At 42.5% G+C, this 25485-nt stretch overlaps 2 protein-coding genes across 11 annotated transcripts in view; one reads left to right on the forward strand and one right to left on the reverse strand.

Moving 5' to 3' along the window:
- Positions 1-19506, forward strand: part of arhgap24 (Rho GTPase activating protein 24) — a 52659-nt gene extending 33153 nt beyond the window's left edge. For 2 of the 4 annotated variants that reach the window (XM_029516245.1, XM_029516247.1), the window contains 7 exons: positions 10898-11020; positions 14968-15175; positions 15765-15897; positions 16723-16796; positions 16882-17003; positions 17080-18256; positions 18413-19506. In XM_029516245.1, the coding sequence (XP_029372105.1) occupies positions 10898-11020; positions 14968-15175; positions 15765-15897; positions 16723-16796; positions 16882-17003; positions 17080-18256; positions 18413-18677 (2102 nt within the window). In that variant the 3' untranslated portion in view covers positions 18678-19506. Of the gene's footprint in view, positions 1-4186; positions 4300-10897; positions 11021-13954; positions 14038-14967; positions 15176-15764; positions 15898-16722; positions 16797-16881; positions 17004-17079; positions 18257-18412 lie in introns of those variants that run through there. The other 2 variants (XM_029516246.1, XM_029516248.1) reach the window with 2 other exon arrangements.
- Positions 19507-21027: 1521 nt separating this feature from the next.
- mapk10 (mitogen-activated protein kinase 10) overlaps positions 21028-25485 on the reverse strand; it is a 33440-nt gene continuing 28982 nt past the window's right edge. For 6 of the 7 annotated variants that reach the window (XM_029515042.1, XM_029515040.1, XM_029515041.1 and 3 more), the window contains one exon: positions 21028-25479. In XM_029515042.1, the coding sequence (XP_029370902.1) occupies positions 25337-25479 (143 nt within the window). In that variant the 3' untranslated portion in view covers positions 21028-25336. Of the gene's footprint in view, position 25485 lies in introns of all 7 variants that reach the window. The other variant, XM_029515047.1, reaches the window with a different exon arrangement.

Raw genomic sequence — 25485 nt, forward strand, 5'->3', positions numbered from 1 at the left:
ACCCAGCTTGCCCCTGCACTGCAGCCCTCTCAGGCCCACAGTGCTTTGGCCAGATTTGTCAGAGAAAACAACGAGGATGTGGAGCAGCAACACAGACAGGACTGCTGCGATGGCCAAAACGAAAATGCGCTTATCTTGCCGAAGCGGACGGACGCTGTCCGTTGGTTGTCCAAATAGTTGGCCAGCGAGTCAAAAGGAGGTTTCAGCCTCCGAGGTTGGCCGTATAATAACAGACATGAATCCCAGCTCTGACTTTATGGTATAGTGACACACATCATTCTGCTCTGGCTGCATACGAAATGTGTCTTTCTTATTCTATCTTTTACCTCGTCAGTCACTAAGCAGAAACAAGAAGTGGTGGAAATAGTCCGTGCAGAGTGATGATTGATGAACGTCAGTTTTATCTTTACGTTCTATCACAATAATGCTCACCTCTGACAGGACCGTCAATCTTTCAAAGCAATCTAGAAAATGAAAATGCTGATTGATGCGTCGATGACATATAACAGGAGTGAATTAATTTTATAATGTAATTACTTCAGGCAAGCGAAAATCATTGGGATCATTTTTCTTAATACTCTGCTGTCAAGGTTTTCCCTCTTCGCATTCTTGTTGCATATCTTTGGCCAAAGATGTTTGCGAACAGCTCATCCAGAGCTTAACCACCTAAATCCTCCTAAACTCGGCCTACATCTCTGATCACGTGTCCTCCTTTGCTGACGGTTCATTTTGGTTCTCACTAGAACAAACACAGCCAGAAAGCTTTACCTCCATTAGTCAGAATAAACCAGAAGTCTGGTTTCTATAACCCCGCCTAAAAGGTTCAAAGGGCTTTTCAAAGTCCAGGCTGACACTACCTGCCAATTCTGGCTTTGGGGAGTGCAGGTGTGCATCTGCCTTGAAGCCTTCATCAGCGCTGAAAGGTGATATTAGAAGGTATTAGTGAGTGGAGCAACAGGCGCTTTGTCAAGTCCACTCCTTGTTTCTTTCTCTGGTGTGGATAAAGAGAGGTTAACAGCCCTTCCCCAAGTCCCAGGATGTTTGTTTACATGTGATCCCACCATTATTGCCATTACATTATTTTCTTTCTCTATCGTCTATTTATGCCAATGACATGTTATCCGACAGGAAATACTTAAATCTCTTGTTTTTCACGGTGAAACATTGTTCCTCGAAGCAGCAACAGCAGCAGTGTATGTATGTGTATGCGCGTACGGCTAAGCACCGACAACATCCTGCGTTTAGATCGAAACAAATATCGGATAAACATCGTGGGAGATCTCTTTCTTTGGGTCGCAGAGTGCACACCAAGTTTGAATTCCTGGGCTGCAGGTCATACAGATTTATAGTGTCACGGCCACTGGTGCATGATACACTTGTCTAATTAGTGATCTGTCATAGTGAGATATGTTTACATAACCACGAGGATGCCGACATGTCTCACATAGACGGACTGGAGGTGCACAAAGAGTCATCTTATCAAATAAGATGCAGAGAGTCTGCCTACAACTGGATTAAAAACATGAAACAGTCAGAAAGATGACTTTGGCTAAATGATACGGTGACATTTAGCAGAGGCTGCGTTTTGCCCATGATGTCAATGGTGGGGTTTTATGTGCCAAAATGTTTTGGGGTTTAACTTTAAACCATCAAAATATCAACGCCAGCTGTTGTCAGTATTTTAATTCAAATTAACGATGGCATCAGTGTTGGTACTTGATATTCCCAAATAGCTGACACTGTGGCGATGATGCCCCGGCTGCGAGTGCATTAAAAATTTGTGTTGGGTGAACTTAAAACGGCTGCCCTCCGGAGCCACCCGAGCCTTTTCTCTTGGATCTCTATGTATTGCACCTTTCCAGAAGCTCCTTCTAAAGTATCAGTCTGATTCAGCCTCCCATGCGAGCTGTGTTCAAGTGAAAGCAGCTGCCAGCCCTCACCAAAACTTAACACTCCTAACATTTTAAGCGGGCATTAATCACCCGGTCAGTAGTCACCGAAGCCGTTGGTGGCCAAGATGACACTCACTCACTGGTAAGGATTTTGGTATTTTAATAAACCTCAAAATGTTGTCATGCGCGGTTTAGAGATGTTTGGAATTAATCTTACATTAAACTGCAAGACATGGCGGATATAAATGGGTTGGACAGAATATTTGTGGTTTCATAGCAATGCTCGAGTGCTTCCATAAATGTCATTGGTGATTTATATGTTCAGTTGTCAGCTCTGGTCTTAGTCAGCGTAAATTCAAGTTGTAGGGTTGTTCTATCGTTTCTTTTCTGCAAATTTACTACAAATCAGACATGTTTTACTGTCCATATGAGCACTTCCCCAAACTAAACTCTCGCCCTGAAGGCATCTTATGCTGTCTATATCTGATAAGTATGATAAGTGTGTACACCAACTTGAAATATGAAACGACTTTAAGAAGCTGTGTATAATCCATCATAATTAAAATGATGTATCTTTTTATTACACTAGGGGTACATTAGAAGAAGGATGGATTTTTTGGAAATCACCATAATCAGGAGATAATGAATGATGGTACTGTAGAGACAAAACAAGTGTTCCTGGGAGCGCTGTACAGCTCAGCACAGACTGCACCTCTATCGCTCTTAATTATCATGTCAGCATATTTTGTGACACACACTCAGGATTTCAAATCAAGTCTGAGTTGTGTTTCCTTTTCCCAAAGTTGAAATCGATTCCCCTTACATAATGGGATATTTACAGCAGCCTTGGCAGGACACAGAGACATACCTCTTTATTTAGTTGGCATGAAGTCAGCACAGAGACAGTTGGGCTCTTTTCGACCGTACCGTGATCCGACTCAACGGGCTGACATCTCACTAAAACTCCCATCTTTGATTTCTGCTCCCATCTTCATTATGTGTGAGAGCAGGGGAGTGAGTCTGTGCTGACTGAATCGCTTGTTTTTAATGAGAGGATTTTTTTGGAAATATACAAAATAACAATTTTTCCGACTTCCAGCATTGTTACAGCTCACTTGCAGCAGCAGAACCCACAGGATTTCATGTTTGCCTGTCGGCACCAAAGAGGAGTTGATGTAGACATTAATTGCCATTTTTTTGGTGCCATCATTTCCTTCTTTCCTATGGGCGCCTGCAGAGGGACAATAGAGGCAAGCAAGCCTTGTCCCCTTTGACCTGCCCACTCCTATTCACAGTGTTGCTCAGGCAGCATTAGATGGTAATGGATAGCCACAGGAGCTCTGTGGCGTCTGTGTTCTCTACCAGATAATGTCTTCGGGGACCCTGTGAAAGTTAACGTTGTGATGTCTGCCTTCTTATTATGTCTATTGACAGTCAAGGACCACCAAAGGGTTAAGGAACACCAAATTGAGAATTAGCCATCAATACCTCACGAGGGCTGAAACAGGAATCTTGTTATAGATACAGAGGGAGATATAGCTGTGTAGAGAGTAACTATACACCAGAGGCAGTGTTTCAAGGTGCAAGTTGTAAAGAGAATTTAGGATTTTGTTTATCAGGCATCAATATGAAACACTTTGATATAAAGGTGAGGCTTTCTAAAACTAGTTTTTGCCTGAAAAGATCACATTGTCATGTATAGCACCACTGTGCAATTGATTTATTTTCTGTAAGTTTATTTCCAGTCGGTGAAAAGTTTATTTTTCATTTATTCACATCAGGGTGATTGTCAGAACTTTATTCAAACTTTAGCAGCAGTTTGAATGACGAAACTGATCCCAGGCTGATGTGAAACTGCAGAACAGTACTGAACATTAAGATAATAATGTTACCATGTGATAATGCTTCAAAGTCGTATAAGTGCTGTATTGTCTCAGCATGTTTGACTTCACATGCCAAAGGCCAGTTTCATTTCATTATTCGGCTCGAAACAGTATGTGGTTGCAGATGTTTAGCGTTGCAGTGTGAATGGGAGATTCCATATTTGCTTTATGGGGTCATGCCCTGTGTGAAGCCTATTGTTCCCATTACAGTGTTTAAAAGAAGTGTGTGTGATTGAGTGAGTGTCTGTGTACTCCCCAACCCCCTCTTCAAACCTCACCTCCCTCCCCTCCTTCCTTTCTCTTTCACACCCTCTCAGCTGTGCTCCCTCACTCATTCTGAGTCAGGCCAAAAGCTGGCAGAGCAGCTCACTCAGGAACCCCCCGTCCTCGAGTTAACTCAGGTAGCCACGACTTCGCAACCCACTCAGGAAGCCTCTTTTCTGGATTGTGCGGAGGAGGCATGGAAGTAGTTCATCAGACGATTCATAGTTTACCACAGTATGGATTATCTGATTTACATCAAGGTAACAATGATAACTCCGTTACTTGGCTGCTGTTGTCAGACTGTTGATATCTTTACATGTGCTACAGACGTCTCTGTTGTAACAGCTGCACTTTGCAGGAGGATGAGCTCACCTGGAGGTGGTATCACCGGTGAACCGAAGAGGCTCGGTGTGTAAGGCTGCCATGAAACATGTTTGTTACCGCTCTAAATCCCTTTCAATCCTCGCCATCATTGTATATGAATGGACGGAGGCCGTGCAGCGTAGTGTTGTTCAGTGACTTCGTATTCTGCTGGAGGTATTTATGATGTGAGGACTTCTGAGAAGACTATCATTAGACACAATATTGAATCTCAACTTGTCCCTGCTTGCATGCAAACAAGCGGACTCTGGCAGACAAGTGAAAGAACTGACATGCCATATGCCACTGTATGTACCTACAGACGCACAAGATCCACACACACACACGCACACACGCACACACACACACACTGGGAGAACTATGACATATTTTTTGGTCATTTAAAACTAAGGTAGCTACAGTGTCTGCATTGTTTTCTGGGCCGGCAGCAGCTGCTTCCACTTGGCAAGCAGCATAATCAGAGTCTGGAAGAACTTAACTTTCTCACAACAAGTCTCCCACAAAATGTATTCCACTGTTGAGAATACTGAATATGTTTTAGAGGCAGACTGCTGTTCTGCTTTGAAAGCAGCAGTTTCAATTGTATGCTGTCCTGTTTAGCTCTTACAACAGGGAGTCGCAACTCACCATATTAAAGGAATAGCTTTACATTTTGGAAAACATACTTATTTCCTGTCCAGCTCAAAAAAAGACCTCAAAAAAGAAAATCAAAGGAATTTTCAAGCTACTCGCTCCTATAAAGATCATCAACTAACATTTCTGCTCGTTTAATCTGTACAAAAGTGATAAAATATGAGGTTAAGGTTTTAAGGCGGGTTGAACAATTCCTTCAGCGCTTATGCTAAGCTAATGACTAACTGAGCAGCATGTCCCAAAGCGAGTCTTCTCAGTGAGTGGACAACAGTTTCATCTCTAAATCTATATGTTAATGTTAATATTCAATATGTGGAGAAAAGATCCTTTAACTGCACAAAATGAAATCCTATAATCTTCTCCAGCCGTGTGAGGTACGGTGGATGCTCTTCTTGTTTTACAGGACTTCCTTACGGAGGTACCGGTTGGTCTGAGTGAAGCGTACGGAGGCTCCAAGTATTTGTGTGCAATTACACCACAGTGGGACCCTTTGTTGTCTCCCACCTGTTTTGAGCCATTAGTTAAAGACCAGCGCACAACTGGGTTTGGTCACTTATTAAGACAACTTGTCACAACTGGAATGAACAGTTGTAGCTGTCTGCAGTCAGACAGTAATTATGACACGCACATAGAGGGAAACTATAAATAATGGGAGAGCTATGAGAGATTGTCAGTGATGTGTTAGGGTTTTATTTGTGGATATGCAATTAGCTAATCTGAGGTGTGTTATTAATATGCTTTTTATAATTAAAGAGCATGCATATGCTTGATGTCATTAATTTCTTTAGTGTTTCTTCAGTGTTGAGTTGGTCTGTATTAACAATGTTATTTATTTCTGTAAGATGATAAACCAGAATATTTCCTCTATGTGAGTGGATGAAGCTGTCATTTTATCATTTGCTGTACAGCAGAGAATAGTGCCATTTGAAAAGTAAGAGGGTTTTAAATTTTCTTTTTCTCTGAACTTTTTTTTGTTTGAAGTCTAAATCTGACTGTGAAGAAAGAATCCTGATCTCTGTGCCTTCCTCTATTGAAAGTGTCCTCTTGAGTACAACTCTGCATGCCTCTGTGCTCCCGACAATTGTTCGACGTTGAGTTTCTAAGACTTTAAAGTTGTGCTGAGCCGTGGTGAATCAGGGGAATTGCAGCAGCCGCCATGCTTGTCGCTTTAGGTATACTCGTGTTATAGGTGAAGTTCCTCGTCTGTCTCTGCTGCTGAACTCCTGCTAGGATTGGTCTCATTTAAGAGGAGATGACTGAAGGGGTTTTTTGAGATTGGGCTCCACTCACACTGACTGGTCTAAGAATTATGTGGTGGAGAATAATAAGCTTAACCGCAACTAGTGAGGAGCCTGTCAAAAGCAAGCCTGCAGTCATTTTATTTAGAAAATGGATCGGGAGAATTCCCCCGCAGGAGACAAGATAATACTTGAGTCAAATGGTTTTATCGTTCTTTTTAAGTCTTGATGGGTATGAAAGCTGACAGGATTGAAAAGTTAATATTCATTCTAGCAGAGATGCAGCTTTAGTTTTGTCCGTTCATCAGTATTTTTGTGATAATGGTGGTTTTAACCTGGGGTCAGAACATAATGCTGTATCGTCTGGAAACGCTGGTGTCAGTGAATGAGACAAAAAAAAAACATTTCTCCCAACAGCTAGCACTTCAAAATACTTATTGTTATCATTGACTTGCGTTGCAATGAACACTTTTCTTTCATGCCTCTGGTGAGGAAGTGCACAGCACTTGAAAACTAGTAACATGCAGCTTCTAGATCTGACTCTAACCCCCTTTGTATGATAATGTAAGCTCTCAGGCACAAAAACAAGGCGAGGGCCTGACTGATCCTTCTGCTGCCAGTAACTTGTTGCTCCTCAACAAGGCAGGCAACCTCCAGACAACAAAATGTACTGTCTATACACAAAGACATATTATTTTGCTGGCCACCTACGTTTACTGTCGTTCTCTGACACATTATGGTCCAACAACTCTGGATTTGGCTGGATAGTCAAGTCTGTGTTTCAAACAGCCTGAGAGGCATCCCATAGCTGTGAGGCGTTTTTCTTCCATTAGAGGTAATGTAGAAGGAGTATTCTCCCGCTGCACACCCATTAAAATAATGTTTGATTCATGGTCAGGATGGCTAAAGAAGGCTTTCTGAATGGTTTCCCGGAGGAACAGCGCTGGTAATTCAACTTTTTTCAAGGCTTTGCTCAGGAAGTTGTCAATGTGCTGAGTGTGTTTGACATTTCACCCGTCTTTATAAACGAAGTGGTCAACACGGCCACTGTGGAGGAAAATTAAGCATCAACAGGAAATGGCAGGAGGAACGGGAGTGTGCTGTAATGGTCATGGTATGCCGCCTAATCCTGTTGCATGGTTATTCAACAGCTTCACAATTCTCGTTTCCAAGAGGAAATGCTGCCTGTCCGTGCAAGTAATGGAAAGAGAACGCCTCGACGTTAGAGGCTAATTCATATTAAATGCGGGCAAAAGCATTCACAGGGGATGGCAGGCGATCACAGTTCATCACACTGCTGACGGGGTGAGGATGCTGATGGCTGAAAAAAACCTATGTGTCCCCAATGGGCCGGGGTAACTCACTCCCTCCGACAGGTCGACTTCAGAGGTCAGCACAGAGAAGCGGACTGATTAGATTTGAGTACTATGACATTTTGAGCAACAGTGTAACTGACCTTCCTCAACAAAAATGTCAACTCTCAGAACTCCCAGAATTGCATAGAAAATCAATTTCTCAATGCGAGTGTATTAAAGTGTATTAAGTATTATGTCCCGTTATGAGGCTGCCCATCCAAGAGCCAAGAGAACGGACAGGTCAATGTCTTTATGTCAGCAGTGAAATGTTTTTCGTAACAGGAACATAGGAAATTTCTGAAAAATGTCTGACACACAACACAACTCATCAAAACCATTACAAGCCTAAAACAAATCGATCAGCCACACCGTTGGACTGTATGACACGTAATATCACCACCATACGCACTCACACTTGGATTTTTTTCCCTCACATACACTGTCCTCGTGCTGTAAATATTCGCAGAAATGCGTATTCATCCACAGACAAAAACTGTCAAATGCACATTTACTCCTGTTGAAGTTGTTTGTTTGTTTTTACAAACTGCATCCAGCAGATGAACAATGAAAACCCTCCTCAGGCAGGTTAGTTCACTGTGATGAGTTTAAACACTGCTCTCTGTTGGGGTGGGGTATGGGGGGGGGGGGCTTTGCTTTGGGCCCTAAAAACCCTCGGACCAGCCCTGGTAGTCCCTCGGGGTCTCGGTGGACGCACAAACAGATCCATAGTTCCGCCTCAGTCTGCTCCTCTCCGGATCAAATCGGATCTTATCGATGGACGTTGTGAGGATGTGTGGATTTGTGGGTTAATGAATGAAACGCGTCTGTGTGGAGCCTGTTGTTTTTATTTATTTATTTATTTATTTTATTTTATTTTTTATATATTTTCTTTTTTTTGGGGGGGGGGGGGGGGGGGGGGTCGGGGCTTTGACACCAACCAGACAATCACTCATGTGCGAGTAAGCGAGTGAGCTGCGCGTCCACCGGTGAGTCTCTGTTGTTGTTGTTGTTGTTGTTGTTGTTGACAAACAGTGAATGTTGGAATTGGTTTAGTCTTTAGTGAATGTGAAGCTTTTCTGAATTGTGTTATGAATGGACTGACAGCACAGGAATGATCACCTGAAGCGTTTATGTCCATTAAGGCGTTCACAGGTGAAGTTGATGATGATATCCAGTTCCTGTTTGGTGTAATGGAAGGCTCTGATGGGCTCTGACTAAAACCTGGATCAGATAGAGGACCTAACATCTGCCTGTAGAGGTGACTCTCTCAGGAGTGCATGAATAACTTTAATTGTTGCTCCAAGCTCAGTGTGAGTGTTTTAGCAGATGATTGGTGCTGCAGTGATTAATGATTAATGAATAAACATGAAGCAAACGTTCATTTCAGACAGTCAGACTGAACCTGATGTGAACATAAACAGAAAATCACAAAGTGGGAGACCACTTCATATTTCTGCACCACTTAAAGGCTCTCCATTCATCTGACCATACCGTCTCTGTTGATAGTCTGAATATATTAAAAAAAGAAAATATTTCCAAAAAAATGCGTCAGAATTTCAAATGTGTAAAAGCAGAAAATCCATATTCGGACTGTCAGAAGCAGCACCGGTTATGAGAGAGGACGAACGTAGTGACTCCTGGTCTGACAGAGACAGAGAGGTGTTTTATATGAGTTCATTATTTTTGCACACGTTCTTCTGTCCGTCTGTTGTGAGGGGAGCTTTCTGTGGACACGCTGAGCGCCGCACAGGCCAAACACTGGCATCTGCTCGCTGCTAATGAGATCTCATCAAGACTGACACACAGCATCAACCTCAGCGTCCACGTTTGGCTGCCAGAGAAGCTGTTAGTGCTTCAGTCTGATCTGCTCCACCTCCGTGACCCACAGCTGTCCAACAACATATCTACTGTTATTCTCAACTGCACTTGTTGACAGATTTTGGAGGTTAATTCACCTCTAAAGACGTAAATCAGTGCTCCAGTTTATAACAGTTTAATATAATGGCCTAGTGTGTCAACAACTTTATGGGAAACAATTAAAAGCTATTACAATAATTAGAAAACCAACTGGTTATAGAATGACTATGATACATGTGTACGGATGTGAAAGGCGTCATCACATTAATGCAGCTCTAATACTTCCAAAACTTGAATGAACATAACTTTTGCTTTTTGTTTGTGAGCATGTTCTCTCTGCTAAACTTCACCTTCTGTCGGCTTGAGCCCTTAACCTGCTCCTCATTTGCTGTTGTAGTCTGGAATAATAATTACCTGCAGCACGCAGAGCTCCAGGATCCATTCGTGATCAAGCTTATGAATAATTCAGCCGTTGTGCGACACATGTGTTGTCTGCTAATAGTGCGTCTCCTCCTGTAAAAGTCCAGGTGCATCCCTGTGAGATCCCACCGGCCGCTGTTTGTCTCGCTGCATAAATACTTCTGTTGTCATAGTGACGGCTCCGCCTGCAAGCCAGGTCCACTCCAATCTGTCCGGTATCACATGACGGCGGAGTGCTGGCCATTATCCACAAGTGGCATTAGGATACAGCCTGCCGCTAATGGAGCACACACTCCTGCCTTCAGACATAAACATGTCTCTGATTTATCACAGTGTGTGAACAGAAAGGGCCGTGAGTTTAGATTCAAGTTATCACATCATACCTTCCTCCTCTCCAGAATGAGTTTTACTTATTATCGTTACCTCATGTGGATGTTGGACTGTTTGGAAAGATGTAAATGAAGGCCTTGATGCCAAAACACACTTTTTTCCAAAAGAGAAAAGTTTCTGTGTGCTCTCTCTTTTCGACCTCACATCTGTTGCTGAAGTCAGTCATGGCGAAGGATGCAACATGCACGCAAGTGTGACGTACAAACCAGAGGCCGCCAAGGCTTCTTGTGTCTAGTTGTTAAACTTCTGAAATGAGCATTTGCATTTTAAAATAATCTGTTTGTTCCTTTTCTCTTTTTTTACTTTGATGGAGACGGAGCAGATCAAGTGTGGGAAAACGTATCAAATTATCATTCCCAGCATGTGAAGTAACAACGTCTGGAGGGGATAGCTAACCTTTCCAAATGTTTTGAAAGTTGCTCAGTTCCATAAATCTTGTTTTAATTGGGAAAAGAAATCATCAACTACAACGCATTAGATTTCTCTCATGTGGCTGACAGTTTGGCTCCCAGTGAGACTGTGCCCTCTTTTAGTCTTCATCGGATGCTTTAATCATTTTTTTTCTCTTTCCTTTGTGTGAACAGGGGGAGACAAAGAGCGGATGACAGCCAACCATGAGACCTACCTTCTTATGGCCAGCACCCAGAATGACATGGAGGATTGGGTGAAGACAATCCGCAGGGTCATTTGGGCCCCTTTTGGTGGAGGTCAGTACACACACACATTGAATAATTTGTTCATTAGTTATTGAGCTTTGGAAAGTGTCTTTAGAAGTCTACGTTCTCAGTTTATAAAATCAAGATGCCACCACATTGAACTGCAGCATTCGATTTAAAGGCATCAAAAGGAGCTTTTTGTAAGTTTTGTTATTAAACAGCCAACATTAGCATTAACCTAATGTTAACTGAAATAAAAATTGTACTAAATGGTATATTCATGTGTTGCATGCATGCTGTCTGGCTGAGGCCCGATGGGAAGAACAAAGGAAGTTAATGACATGTCAAAAAAAAACAACAAAACAATGCAGAAATCAAAAGTGATTTATAGCTGAAGTTCATGATGTTGTAATTGTTTGCATGATGCTGTCTGTGACTTCGGTGGCATCAGTGTGCTGATTACCGAGCCTCCCTGCTGCGCCACTGTGGCCCGGTATTGACTGCGCTGGTAGACACTGGCCTATATTGTGCACGAGCAGGGCACAAACGCAGCGTTTGTGACCGGACGGGCAGTCGGGGCAGCTCTCAGTGACACAGTGAATAGACGAGGCTGAGCTGGCCCCTCTGTTTTCAGTGCAGGGAGTTTGATGTCTATTGCAGTTGACTGCTCTTCAAAAGGACGAGCCATTTGTCAAAGATGCCACAAGAAAGGTGGCTCCACGTTGGAGCGGAGCCTGGCTCCCTGTCTCTCACACACATACATGAAGAACACCCACACACTCGCACACACACACACACAAACTCTCATATTCCAGCCTTTCACATTTTGCAGCAGCAGCAGCAGAGACCGACTGAGCCCTGATTGGCCCTGAAGTGTGATTCTGTTCAGAGAGTGACAGACAGGGAGGGAGCTCCCAAAGCCACCCCCCCCCCCCACCCCCCCGTCTGACCCCCGCAAACGGCCAGAGTGCCTCACGGCTTGCTGTCATGTTTGCTGTAATGTTGTGCTGAATGCTGTGATGCTGAATTAATAACCAGCCCCGTCTTGTACAAACACTCGGATAGGGGAGAGCTTGAAGACAGACCTTTGAGAAATGTGCAGCTGTGGCCTCTCCATCTGGATCTTTGGAGATTTATTTCATGGTAATTACCGGCTTGTTTATCTACTTGGGAAAGAGCTGACATTTTTAAATGTGTGCTGTGAACGTTGATGCTGTGTAGGAAACTGAAAAGGCAGCTTCAACTTGAAATTAAAACATTGCGGCTCCCCGTTCCAATTGGTTTTATTGTGAAGTTCATGCATTTCATAGCTTCCAGACTTTTGCTTTCATTTTTATCTAACGATTGCAGTGCAGTGAAATCGAGCGTTAGCAGAGGTCATAATAGTTATTACCACACATCAATTTCCTACTTTTTGCTGGTTTGGTCATTTACAGTTACTGTGCCACGGTTCAAAGTACGTCCCGGTAAAATGTGATATGTACTTGCCCTCTTTTCTACGGATTGGAGTTGTATAAACCAGCCATCTGCTGTGCTGAAGTTAACTGAATCAGAGCTGACATGTTCTTTAGCATAACATCAGGGTTTGTCAAACTCATGTTAGTTACTAGTTACTCAGATGATTTGGAGATTACCTGCATTCCCTGCTCTGCCTATGAGATCCAGTTGACCATCATTGAACTGAATCATGTGCTCCCATTTTTAATCATGTGTTGTGTCATAATTTCAAAGTGATTGCAAGAAGTTCACTCGCGCCACTTCTCAACTTTTAAAATCAGTCCCAGGGACTTCATATTCTGCAGCTCTCTATAAATATGTCATGATGAAATGATCTCACTGCAAATATTTAGAAATCCTCTGTCTCTGAGCTTCACTCTGGTTGTGCTCTGCTAAATTTAACTCCCCAGTTATTTACCTTGAATGGCATCCGTCTGCATTACTGAAGAGTTTGACATTTTGTCAGATACCTCATCATCCAATGTTATCATAGGCTGCGTGGTTTCAGTTTAGTACTTCTGTCCACTCATTTTTTTTTTTTTTCAAAATAGCAGTGATCGGGTTAAACATCATGCTGAGTGCTGAAATCTCTTTCCTCTCATACTGTATATACTCAGTTATGAACACAGGAAGAAATCATTATTGCCTGGTTTTTTTTCTGGTCCACTGTTTAGTTTTACTAAAACAGCAGAGATTGTTTTGTTTCATTGTAACTTTCCATGAATGGGTCACAAGTTAATCAATGAACGCTGTCAATATCAGCATCATATCCCAAATTACCATAACGTTCATTCACAAACAAGGAAAGAGAGAGGTGTGTGTGTGAGAACCTGTGGAGTGCCTGGAGGAGGGCTCACTCTCAGAGCGCGTGCCAAAGCCTCTGCTGTTTGCGTTATGACTCGGTCCAAGTGGAAGCTGTAAATATGCACATAAACACATGCACAGCCAGCACATAAGCTGATTCTCACAAAACAGTTACATGTGACCCGGGAAAACATTCCTAGACTCATGACCAGAACGTCTGGAGGGATGACCTCATTTTCATTCAGCCACTTTTTTCATCATTTGCTCTCTGATGTTCTTTTCTAAATCTGTTAGGACGCTCGTCCTAAGCTTGAGTTTGACTTAATCTGCGTTTCACTCTGAATGATTTGGAAACTGGATACACAGCTTCAAACTTTTCTTGGGAATCTGAGACTGTTTCGTGTTTTGTCTTATTTGGGTTGCTGTGCAGATCGAAGTGGAAACATCCCTGCAGTGACTGACTCAGAAGAGAAAGAACACAAGACTCTGTTGTTCGCTTCATAGCAGCTTGTTGTCAACAGATGACTTGCTCAGAAATGGAGAAGAAGGCAGTTTGACTGACCTACTATCAAACCCATGCAACATTTTTATATCTGCACTGTTTTTTTGTTTGTTTGGTTTTTTTTTACAAAACACTGCAGCTGTTTTTTGGAAAATGCCGGCATGCAGACACATAAAATTTTGCACCTCTGCTATGTTATCTTATCACAAATTCATTAACAGGCGTATCTTTCTGAAGCTTTCAAGTTGTGTGAGTTTCAAGAGGGGTGAGTACGACAAAGCCTCCAAGTTTGTCTCTTTTTAAGGAAGCTGGATTGAAGCATTTGCATATGTTTGCCAGAAAAGCCACAGTGTGAACTGATCACATTTTGACATCAGGCTCTAAATTCAGATGCGTTCAGATTTAGCGTGAGTTCTTTTCAAGCCGCCGCCTGCTGTGTGAAACGCTGTGGACAGCACGAGGATCCTGGTGAGCTCGGCCGAATTCAGTCACCGTGCGGTACCTTGTCGTACCACGTGTGTGCATGTGTGAGTAGCCTCTGTCTGTATCTAGAGACCGGAAAACTATGCAGATCCAAATCTCTCAGGAAGGCTGCTTTAATCCCCTCTTGTGTTCCGTCCACATGAGGCAGCTACGGCTATCGGCCCCCGCCTCCTCTTTTTTTTTTTTTTTTTGTACAGCAATGGCCTCAGACAAAAGGCAAGAGTTGCTCAGCAGGAAGTTGGAGATTTGATCATCAGACTAAGGCTTTGTGGGTGTACATATTTTTTGCTTGGACTAACTGGCTGACCATATCATAAATCTTTTTCAGTAGATTTAACTGCTCTCTTTGATGCTGTAGATGAAATGCGGATGGGGTTTTTTTTTTTTTTTTAATTCTTAAAAAAAAAAAAAAAAGCCTCTTTCACTTCAAGAGAGAAAGTTTAAACATTTCAAAAGATCAGCAATCTTCAAAGAAAACAAAGAAAAAAAAAACATTACTAATCCACGGGGACTGTCCTCAGCATCTTTGACGTGTTGAAGTCGCTCTTAGACTGATTATTCTCCCATTAGAAATTACTGTCTATATTATGTGTGTCACAATAAAAGCTTTTGTCAGTTATGAATAATTGTTCAAATATGAGGTGAATACTGATGGGTTGTCATTAATTTGTCAATCTTGTGCTGTAATTAAACGTTTTGTCTTGTGTTTCAGGGATCTTTGGGCAGAAGCTGGAAGAGACGGTGCGGTATGAACGGCGCTTTGGGAACAAGCTCGCCCCGATGCTGGTAGAGCAATGTGTGGACTTCATTCGGCAGTGGGGCCTTCAGGAGGAGGGCCTGTTCAGGCTGCCCGGACAGGCCAACCTGGTCAAAGAGCTGCAGGATGCCTTCGACTGCGGAGAGAAACCCTCCTTTGATTGGTAAGGAATGTTAAATCTGCTCCACTGGAGCCACGCGGGTGCTCTGAGGGGTTACATGTGAGTGAATGTGTGCAGGTGCATTTAGTCTGCAGCTAAAGTCACACAACAACGGCTAAATTGTGAGAAACCGACCAATACAGATTCTCCACAATCCCAAAAAATTGTTTTGTGTGGGTGATGCCACTGATACGCTGAAAGCTGATTATCTTCATCCATCACTCAGATTGATCGAGAATGCTGCTCTTCTTTCCTCTTTTGCTCCATCTACCACTCCCAGCATCTACTCTGAGGACCATAAATAAAACCTTGATAGAAATGTCGGGATCTTGGCTGTAGATACATCAACATCTCCCCCTTTCTAGAAACCCTGGGCATGAGCTCGCACACAACTCATGTCATGTGGTGGCAACAACAACATTTTTGCTCCTGGTCTGTCCATTATACATTTTCCTTTCCTTTCCATCCATTTCTTGTAACTTCCTCCTTGGAGGCTTCGCTGTGATTTACGTTTGCCTCCACAACATGCAGCCATAATGAATTACAACCTCAACCTCCTTCCCCTCTCTCTCCATCTTGTCTTTCTTTACAGTAACACAGATGTGCACACAGTAGCTTCTCTCCTGAAGCTGTATCTCAGAGAGCTGCCGGAGCCCGTCGTCCCGTTTCACAAGTATGATGAGTTCCTGGCGTCAGCCAAGCTCCTCAGCAAGGATGATGAAATGGTGAGAGAGCGCACTTGATGGTTTCTATATACCTATACTGACCAAAAAAAAGAGTTTCACACACTCCTCCTGTTTTCCACATCCATCAGAAAGCAGCAGAGCTCACAGATCCTGTTTTGAGGCATTGAAGTGTCTGCTCGGTTCCCCATGGTCAGCTCTCCTGTCCTCACAATGACTTTGTTGTGTCTGTCTTAACTTCTAACTTCTAAATAGGATTTCTCTCGCACCATAAAGCACAGCTAACAGCAGAGGGCCATTTCCCTGTTAATCTCAAACCATTCCCCTCGTTTTCACTTTAATGTGTAAGTTTTATGCTTTTGTGTGTACGCAGTAGTGTGTAGATCAAAACTTTCAAACTCTTGGCGACTTTGAGGGACACCGTGAGCATAAGTTCTGCATTCTCACTTCTAATATTTGTTTCTTTTTCAAGTTGCGAGTGAGAAAGGATTCAAATCGTCATGTGGTCTCATTGGTCTCATTCCTAATTTTTCATCCACATGGATTTCAATTGAAGATACCAACGTGTTTCCAGTGACAGGGCGACCTTCAGGCTTTAGATAAAGAATCAGCTGGTTGTGTTTTCACTGAAATAAAACAATGCTTTCATCAAAATCTTTCCAAGAGTCTATTCAAACATGCTTCTCTTAACACTGTCCTTTAGCAAATTTAATGTGGAGTGCACGTATCACTATGAATATACTGTACACAAAGCTTTTCTTCTGTAATTGTGTAGTTGTGATATGAAACATTAAGTTGCCCATGTTTGATAAAAATGTATAGGGTGAATTGAAATGAGTTATTGATCTGGACTGATGTCCCCTGTAGGGAATGAAGGAGCTGAAAGGGCTTGTGGAAAGTCTACCTCCAGTCAACTACAACCTTCTCAAGTACATTTGCAGGTACTGATTCCTTGTTAGCACGTATATTATTTCAAATTGTAACCAATGAGCAGCAAAACATTGGCTGTGTGATTCTGTTTGCCAGATTTTTAGATGAAGTCCAGTCATATTCAGGTGTGAACAAAATGAGCGTTCAGAACTTGGCCACAGTCTTTGGGCCAAATATCCTGAGGCCGAAAGTTGAAGATCCAGTCGCGATTATGGAAGGTCAGTTATGGCCACATAACTTGTTTCTGATATTTTGTCTTAACGCTTAACTAAAATAATCACGTGCGGTCTTCAGGTACTGTTCTCGTCCAGCAGCTCATGGCTGTTCTGATTGGACGCCATGATGTGCTGTTCCCTCACAGCGACGACAGCCCCACAGCCCTCGAGCTTCTCAACAACAACAACATTGAGCCGCTGCGGCGACAAGCCACCACAACTACCTCCGCCGTGACCACGATGTCTCAGAACACAGAGAACAACAACATGCAGGTGGTCCGGCAGTGTGTTTGGGAAACCCCTGAGTCCCCTTTGCACCGCCAACATGTAGACAACAGTAGCTCCCCGCGACCGGCGAGCCCTCGCAATGGGGTCATGGGACGCTTCGAGGTCAGCCGCAGTCCACCGCTGACTGTAAAGAAGAACCCGGCGTTCAGTAAAGGCAGTGGGATTGTTACAAATGGCTCCTTCAGCTCCTCGCCTTCCTCAGATCCCAATCAAGAAAAGAGCCAGACTTTGACAGGATGTGCAAGTTTGCCGGTGCGGCGCAGTGGGACTCTCAAAGGCTCGGGCACAAAAATGGGCACCAGCGGGGTGGCAGGTGGAAGCAGCACTGGCGGAAACGGGACTGGAGTTGTGCGTATGGGCATTTCAGGGACCGATGCAGTAGGGAGTCCAACCAGCCGCAATGGCCTTTGGTTACCAAATGGCTGCGTCACATTACGGGTGAACAATAAATCGCGCGACTGCTCCAATGGGGAACAAACGACCAGTCAGAATCGTCTGTCCACGTACGATAATGTCCAGTTAAACCACCAGAACCTGCAGCTGCAGAGCCAGATCACCAGCACATGTCTGAACAGCAGCTGTGAGGACAAACAGAGCGTAGACAGCGCCACCTGGTCCACCTCCTCCTGTGAAATCTCTCTGCCTGACAACTCCACTTCCTGTCGTTCCTCCACCACCACATGCCCCGAGCAGGACTTTTACGGAGGTCACTATGAAGACTTAGATGGAACGGCACCGGATAATGAACACTTGCGGTCTGGAGGAGGAGGGGAAAGGGAGGGCAGGAGCTGCAACAGGGATGGAGACGGAGCGGGGAGGAGCAGTCGGGGCACCAGCAGTAGTGATAACAGTGAAGGTTTCACTGTCGGTAACGGACCTGGCAGCCACAGTGCTCTGCACAGCTTAGTGGCCAGTCTCAAACAAGAGATGCAGAAGCAGAAGACTGAGTATGAGGCCAGAATAAAGAGGTAGGACCCCACATGTGGAAAGGACATTGCAGTAAATACATTCACAACTCAGATGTCTCCAAATGATTAAATCACTTCAATATGAAGAAATAAGTGTACTCACAGGGGACCTGCTGTCTCTTTCTTTTCCTAATGCCGCATTAACCTCTTTTGCAGTTTGGAGCAGCGCAACCTGGAACTGGAGAACGAAATGTTGAGCCTGCACGAGGAGCTGGACCAGGAGAGGAAGAAATACACCATGGCCGAGATCAAGCTGCGCAACGCAGAGCGCGCCAAGGACGACGCTGAGCGGCGGAATCAGATGCTGCAGAAAGAAATGGAACAGTTCTTCTCTACCTTTAGCGACCTCACCGCGGCTGGCAACGCCACAGCTACCGACCCCCGCCGACCCGACCGTAACAACACCATCTGGATTCAATGAAGGAAGCCAGGGGGGTGGGGGCTAAAACACTAGGGAAGACTGGAAACTGTTAACTATATGATGTGAACACTACACAGGCTCCAAACAGGATTTGGCTGTTGTTTTTAGAAAGCTATTTGGGAAATTACACTTCAGAGGTTAATGGCACGTTTTAATTTAAGAAATAGGTGGTGTAGAGTTAGAGCAAGCCATCTATAAAATGTAGGCGTCACCTGGAGTGATGTCAGAGTGATATTATTTGTAAATACAGTATTATTTAAACAGTTTTCAGACTCTTTCCAACCTTCTTAGAGACAGTTGTGGTACTCACTCATCTGACTTGGAAGCAAAGGGACAGTGCATAGTTGATACTGCTGTCGTCCAAGAGCCAGACTGGAGGGAAGGAAATCCACGTCGTACTCAGCAAAAATAAATAAATAAATAAATAAATGAATAAACAAAAATTTTATACAAAACAGTTGGAGATGATCCAAAAACTCCTCGCTATCTGAAGTCACTTTCAACCAAAAAAAAAAAAAAAAAAAATGAATAAACCATCATGTTATTCTGTATCTTCTCATGTACAATGAGGGAAGCAAAGCAGAACACAACATCATATGTTTGTGAAGAGAAATAAATGTAGTACTTAAATGTTTCTGATATTTAAGCAACATTATCAATGTTGATATTTTATATTAATTCCTTGCACTTACATGTTTGTTTTTGTGTCTCAGCAAGGTGGTACTGAATGTCCTGTTTCTCAGTGTGTGTATCATTTAAACTGGGACAGTATACTGTATATGTGCCTGTGCTTCTGTGTTACATTTACCCCAAGACCAAAAAAAAAAAAGAGCCTGTACTGTAAATATTTGTTGACGTTACATGTTAGTCTGTACTGTGGTTTTAAGCATATCCAGATGGACATGGCACGTGTTATGAATGGATACTGATTGAAGAATGTTTTGTAGCTTGTAAAATAAATTTGCACGATGACAACTTGGCTTAGATCCAAGAGAAAAAAAAAAGTTGCAAATTCGTAATTTCAGGTGATGAAGTGCAGTCTCCCCATTAAGAGACGTGGAGCTGGTGCCACTCTGCGAATGCTCTGAGGAAACGCAGCTTTCAGTCTGCGTCCGAGCATTCCAGATACCAGCTTTAAGGCTTCTCTTCTGTCCCAGTTGTGCTTTTCCATAACTGTGAAAACAGCATTACAACATCAAGTGTGTCAACGTCAACGGCCTGGTTGCCAAAATCAGACGCATGATGGTGCATGAGTGGATGTACGAAAAGTGAATGTCTTATGGGTGTATTTATTTAGCTCCAAACCAAATGTCTACACACAGTATAGATTTGCTAATGGGTACAAAACAGAAAAATAGGAGTACAGACCAGGACGGCTGCTGGTTACTTTTCCTTTGGAGACCAGGTCCCGTTTAAACCTGCTGCTGGTCATTGCAGGACATCTGGAGTGTGAGCACAGTGGGGGGAGAAAGTGCCTGAACATTTGAAGGAGGGAGGGGCTTAAGGCCAATCTTAGGCCAATCTGACAGTGTCACAGATTATGGGCATGGTGAGAGTCAGAGGAGGACTGGGCTGGTGGATTCATTTCACGAGCCACAAAGAAACTTTGAAAAATGACTCAATATGAATAAAGATGCATTTTCAAGAGAGTCTTTTGGGGTGGTGTGTTTCAATGGTTTAACACACAGCGGTGATATTTGGCTGACGATTCGGCCATTGATTATTATTCAATACTTCAAACCAAAAGAAAAAGAAAATCGATTGATGATGATAAAACAATGCATGATACTTTTTTAAAGATATTGATAGACTGGAGAGAAGTTACAGTGTCACATTATCACGCTTTTACGCACTTTATATTTTCTGGAAAATCAATGTAGCATTAGTTCGAAGATCAAACATAAGCTGCCAATAATGTGTCATTTTGGTTCATCCACATACTTCAATAACTTCATGCAAAAATTATATGAAAAAATATTTATGGAAAACTGACCCGCTCAATTACATGTCAACAATCACTAATACTGAGCTACAACCATTAATAACTGCGATGTAACTGCCTCTTATAGTAATTAATTTATTTGATATATTGTCATTTTATTAGACACCTCTAGCCTGAACACTGAAGTAATGTTCCTGTACCACAAATCTACATGTGTAGCACAAATTCAGCAGGATTCTGCTGAACGAAAAGGCCAGAAACAAACGAGATGGCCGCACTGAAATATTCCGTTGTGGGAGTAATTAAATATATCTCATCTGCTATTTCATCTGATCTATCTTTAAAACCAAGCGCTCCGCGTGTAATAAAAAGCTACTCCATTATCCAAGATCAAAGGTTTTGTTTATTTTCAATCACATACATATACTATTTTTACATACACAGTTCCTTTAAAATGTGTTTACAGTAACAGCTTTCAGTAATTTTTTTTCCTTTTGCATTTGTTTTCACTTTATTTGAAACGCTATAGCCTGAAGCTTCGAAGATCAGCGTGAAACAGATACAATTTATTTGTTTATTTTGTTTTAATTAACTTTTTTTTTTTTTTTTTCAACCTGACAATGTCAAAAGAATGATTCATTAAAACAGCACGGAGTAAAAGAAACAAGAGAGAAGGAATCGTAAAAGAACTGAAGAACAACATCACCTGATTCAGATGAGCTATACAGGGTTTTGTCATTGTAGAGTTCCACGTCTAAGACTTGCATCACCTGACCTTTGCAGTAGCTTGCCTCCCTGTCTGAGTGCAATAAAATGTTTATTGCATTGTTGGATTGTTGTTATTTACAATATGACTTGAAAGAAAAAAAGGTGAGTTTCAATAAGCTGGGAATCACAAGTACCGAGCCCACAGATTTCAATGTTGGCACAACTGAGTACAAGATGTATCCTAACTTTTACATTGGCAATAATATTGTGGCTGAGTTTGCAAGTTTGCCATCCTGGTGTTACAGATAAATGATTAACAGACGTGAGTGTGGCTAATCCTGCTTCCACATCGACCGTGTTAAGTCGCTTGTGACAAAACTTTAGCAGCAGGATTGGCAGCTGACACATTTTCTAAATTCTAAGTTAATGTGACTGAACATAAATAACACACGTTAACTATACTTCCAAACACATGACTGTACTGATCGCCATTCTTCAAACTCAATAAAGCCATGATCATTTACTGAAAGAACGTACCATAAAATTATTTGCCTGGACGTCAGATCGTGTCTTCCAATTAAACCTGACAGACATTTCGACTTGAATGCTGGTTAATTTAAAATCACACACACACATTAACGTATACACCCACCCCCAAACACACACACACACACACACACACACACACACACACTCACTGATGAACAGAGCAGCAATGTTGTGTGTAAATGTGAAACCATTCATTTCTACATTCAGTGCTGACAACTCAGCTGCTTCTGTGTTAACATCATCTCTACTTTCAAACAAGACCAAAAGCACCTTATTTTTTTTTTTTTTAAATCACAACAGAATTGTCTGGAGGGATGTCTTTAAAAAAATAAATAAACATCCAAAGTTCACATTCAGAAAAAGAAAAGACATTATATATTTATTTTTTTTTTTTGTACTCAGTGTCCAGAACATGTAAAGATATTCAATAGAAGAGTGTAGTTTGGTGGGATGGGTTAAAAATGCCCTGTAGAAAAACTGCAACAGTACTGTGGGTAAGAATGTGAAGGAGCCCGTTACAATATTAGACCCCTTGGTGAAAAATTCATCTTAACATTTTCAAAACAACAAAAGAAAAAAGAAAGGAGAAGAAAGAAACCTAACAAATTCAAAGTTGCACCCTGTTTTATAAGTTTGCCCTGGCCAGACCCTGAACAGAGAGCCAAGCTAGCCGTAGCTTATTCTGGAGACGCCGCCCTCAGTTACCCTCTTCGCTCTGTAAAGGTACTAGAAGTCTGTGTGTGGTTCACTGTACACAAGCCACAGGCAGCGTGAGTGTTAACAAAGTAGCTGTTTTGAAGTTATGTACATGAATTTTGTTTTTTATTGGAGGGTTTTTGAGACGTGCAAGAGGAAAACCACTGTGCTGCAGCTGGTGACCCAGAGACACAGTGGGGAAATCAAACGTGTTTTCACAATGTCACCTCTGACATTCTTAAAGCAGACTTCGCCCATGCAATTTCTGTAACTTGGAAAGTATGGTTATATTTATAGAGATTGTTGTATATAGTGTATTGACACATATATGCTGTTTATTGAGAGACAGTGTAAGAATCCTTGAGTGTGCCTTTGATTTCTAGATATTGACAGTTCAGCTGATTGTAACTGAATGAATAAGAAAACAGTCAGTCCAGTCTCTGATGCAAGCTACAGGCAGAAAATGGTCTGGTGGATGAGCAGAGTCCATTGCAGTGGAAATTATTTATCTACTTCTAAATAACATGATTTCACAACGCAGCAGTTTGCCAGTGGCTCCTTAAAACAGTCCAGAAACCCACCAACCTGCATGGAAACATGACAATATGGAAGTGGAAACCATTATTTGACTTTATTCTAATGATAAATACAATTTAGACAAATAAATAAGTGACAGGTCAACTGCCTGGTTTCCATTTGGCGTGGATTTAATCTGAAGCCGCAGCAACATCTTAATTGCAGTTGTGAGAAGTGAAAATATGGGCTAGATATTGGACTTCCTGGTGCACGATGGTCACTCATCTGATTCCAGTCTGCCAAACACACTGTACACCTTCTTTTATTAAAATAATGAAAAATAAATATAATCGATTTTCACAATCAAAGGTTAGATGCGACTCATTAAGATGTAACTGGACAACGTGGATGAGACACAGAGGGCTCTACAGCTGCCAAGCTTTTCCAAAGTTCAGTGCAAACAATGCATGTTGGGTAGTGTGTGTATGTGCTAGTGTCTTAGTTTGAGGACAATTTGTCAAAATTTGTGATAACAACTGGCACGAACAGTGTGTGTTTTGCTTTGTAATCAACAGAAATTCAATAGTTTGGGGACAACGGGAGATTTAAGGCAGAAGATGCAGAGTGGGAAAAAAATACCTTCTTGACCTTGCAGATTTCTGCACCTGCAAAGCTTCCTTCCAAAAGGCACTTGCCATATTCAGTTTCCATCTATCAAAATAAATAAATCAATAAATAAATCTTCCAGCTAAGAAATGTAACATGACTGATAGGTGGTCTTTATCCAGTTCCCTGTTCATCCTTTTAACAACAAAAACACAGCACATGTTTGGAGGCAGAATGATGTGAGATGGTGTTCGTGAATTTACTTTGGACGAAAACAAGTCGTGGCTACAAGGTTAACACTCACCAACCGCCCTTTAACGACAGACTGTTAACTTGTATCTCCTAAAAGTGTTGTATGTGTCAAAGAGTCAAATAAAGAAGAACTGTCCTTGTGGTTCCACCACAGTGAAATAGACCAACCTCCCGTGCCTACGAAGCTTTAATGATACACAATGACATGCAGGAGTGCTGGAGGAGTGGTGAAGGGACCAATCATACGTTGCCAGGGGAAATAAAAGGGACATTACAAACAAATCAGACTCCTTACATGTAATCACATGAAGTCTGAGCACAATCAAAATAATTTATTTCTGAGTGTAATGACCCTTTAAGTCCCAAACCCAGCCCTGACATTTACTAATGTCTTAATGGCTTGCCTGTGGTTCATAAACACACACACACATACACACGCGCGCGCACACACACACACACACACACACACACCCTATTCTTTGACCAGACCCCCGCACATGTCTGGAGTTGAGTTAGTCTACATCATATATAAACAAAAGTCTATACACAGACTCATTTTAGCATACAGTTGAGATTAGCATTGTTTTAAATCTAACCATGCAGGACTACAGCAATAGGCAGGGGGCAACTGAGGTGGAAAGCAGTGATGTGGCAAGGTGCGCTAGTCAGAGAGAGAGAGGAAAAAAAAGAAAACTCCCAGTGTACTGGCCGTCAGTCCCGCTCTGTGTGCCCTTCAGCTGTACAGAATTACATTATTTACAAATGTTGCAGGGGTGAGAGTGATACACATCCCTGCAGAAGAACCACATAAAAACACGCAAATCAGGCAACCTTACATCAGGGATCAAGTTGGGTGGGGATGGTGGGGGATTCCAGGACAAAGCCCTGAGGTTTAAATACAGCAGTGTTATTACATAAGTGCTGGATAGGAGAGACAGGTGGGTTAAGCTTGTATTGTACAGTAGTGATGAGCTAAATGGCAGCCCACCTTGCCACAGTGATTGGAGCATATGTAATTTGTAAGGACTCGTGAGACCAGCAGCCAGCCAATATGCACGTTGCAGGAGATGCATTTTGTTTGGATGCCATATACAAGATATTTGGGGTAATATAAGCAAAGCAACTAGAGAATCATTAACATATACCTCAGCTCATTTTCTTCAGTTTAAATACCACTGCTGTTTTTGAATGACAATGCACAGGCTTTAGATTTCATCTTTTCCAATTTTGTATTTCCATAGCTCATCTTTTTTTCTCTTAATATATTAATTTTGCTCTTTACTCCTTTTCCCTTTTTTTTTTGTTTTTGTTTTTGTTTTTGTATTTGTAGGTGGACGTTTCGGGTTCTTCACCTTCGGAAGAACATGGGGTTGCGCAGGCAGGCGGCTAGTCACCTGCAACACCCCAGGGGTCCTGCAGAGGTCTCCAGGCTGCTGTCAGTGTCTGAGGCCAGGGTCTGGTCGGTGGACATGGAGGAGATGTCGTTGATAGAGGAGGAGGGAGGGAGGCTCTCGCTGCTGTTCACGGCTGCACCTGTGC

This window comes from Echeneis naucrates, chromosome 12 (genome assembly GCF_900963305.1).
Source record: "Echeneis naucrates chromosome 12, fEcheNa1.1, whole genome shotgun sequence".
In the NCBI taxonomy this organism is placed as follows: domain Eukaryota; kingdom Metazoa; phylum Chordata; class Actinopteri; order Carangiformes; family Echeneidae; genus Echeneis; species Echeneis naucrates.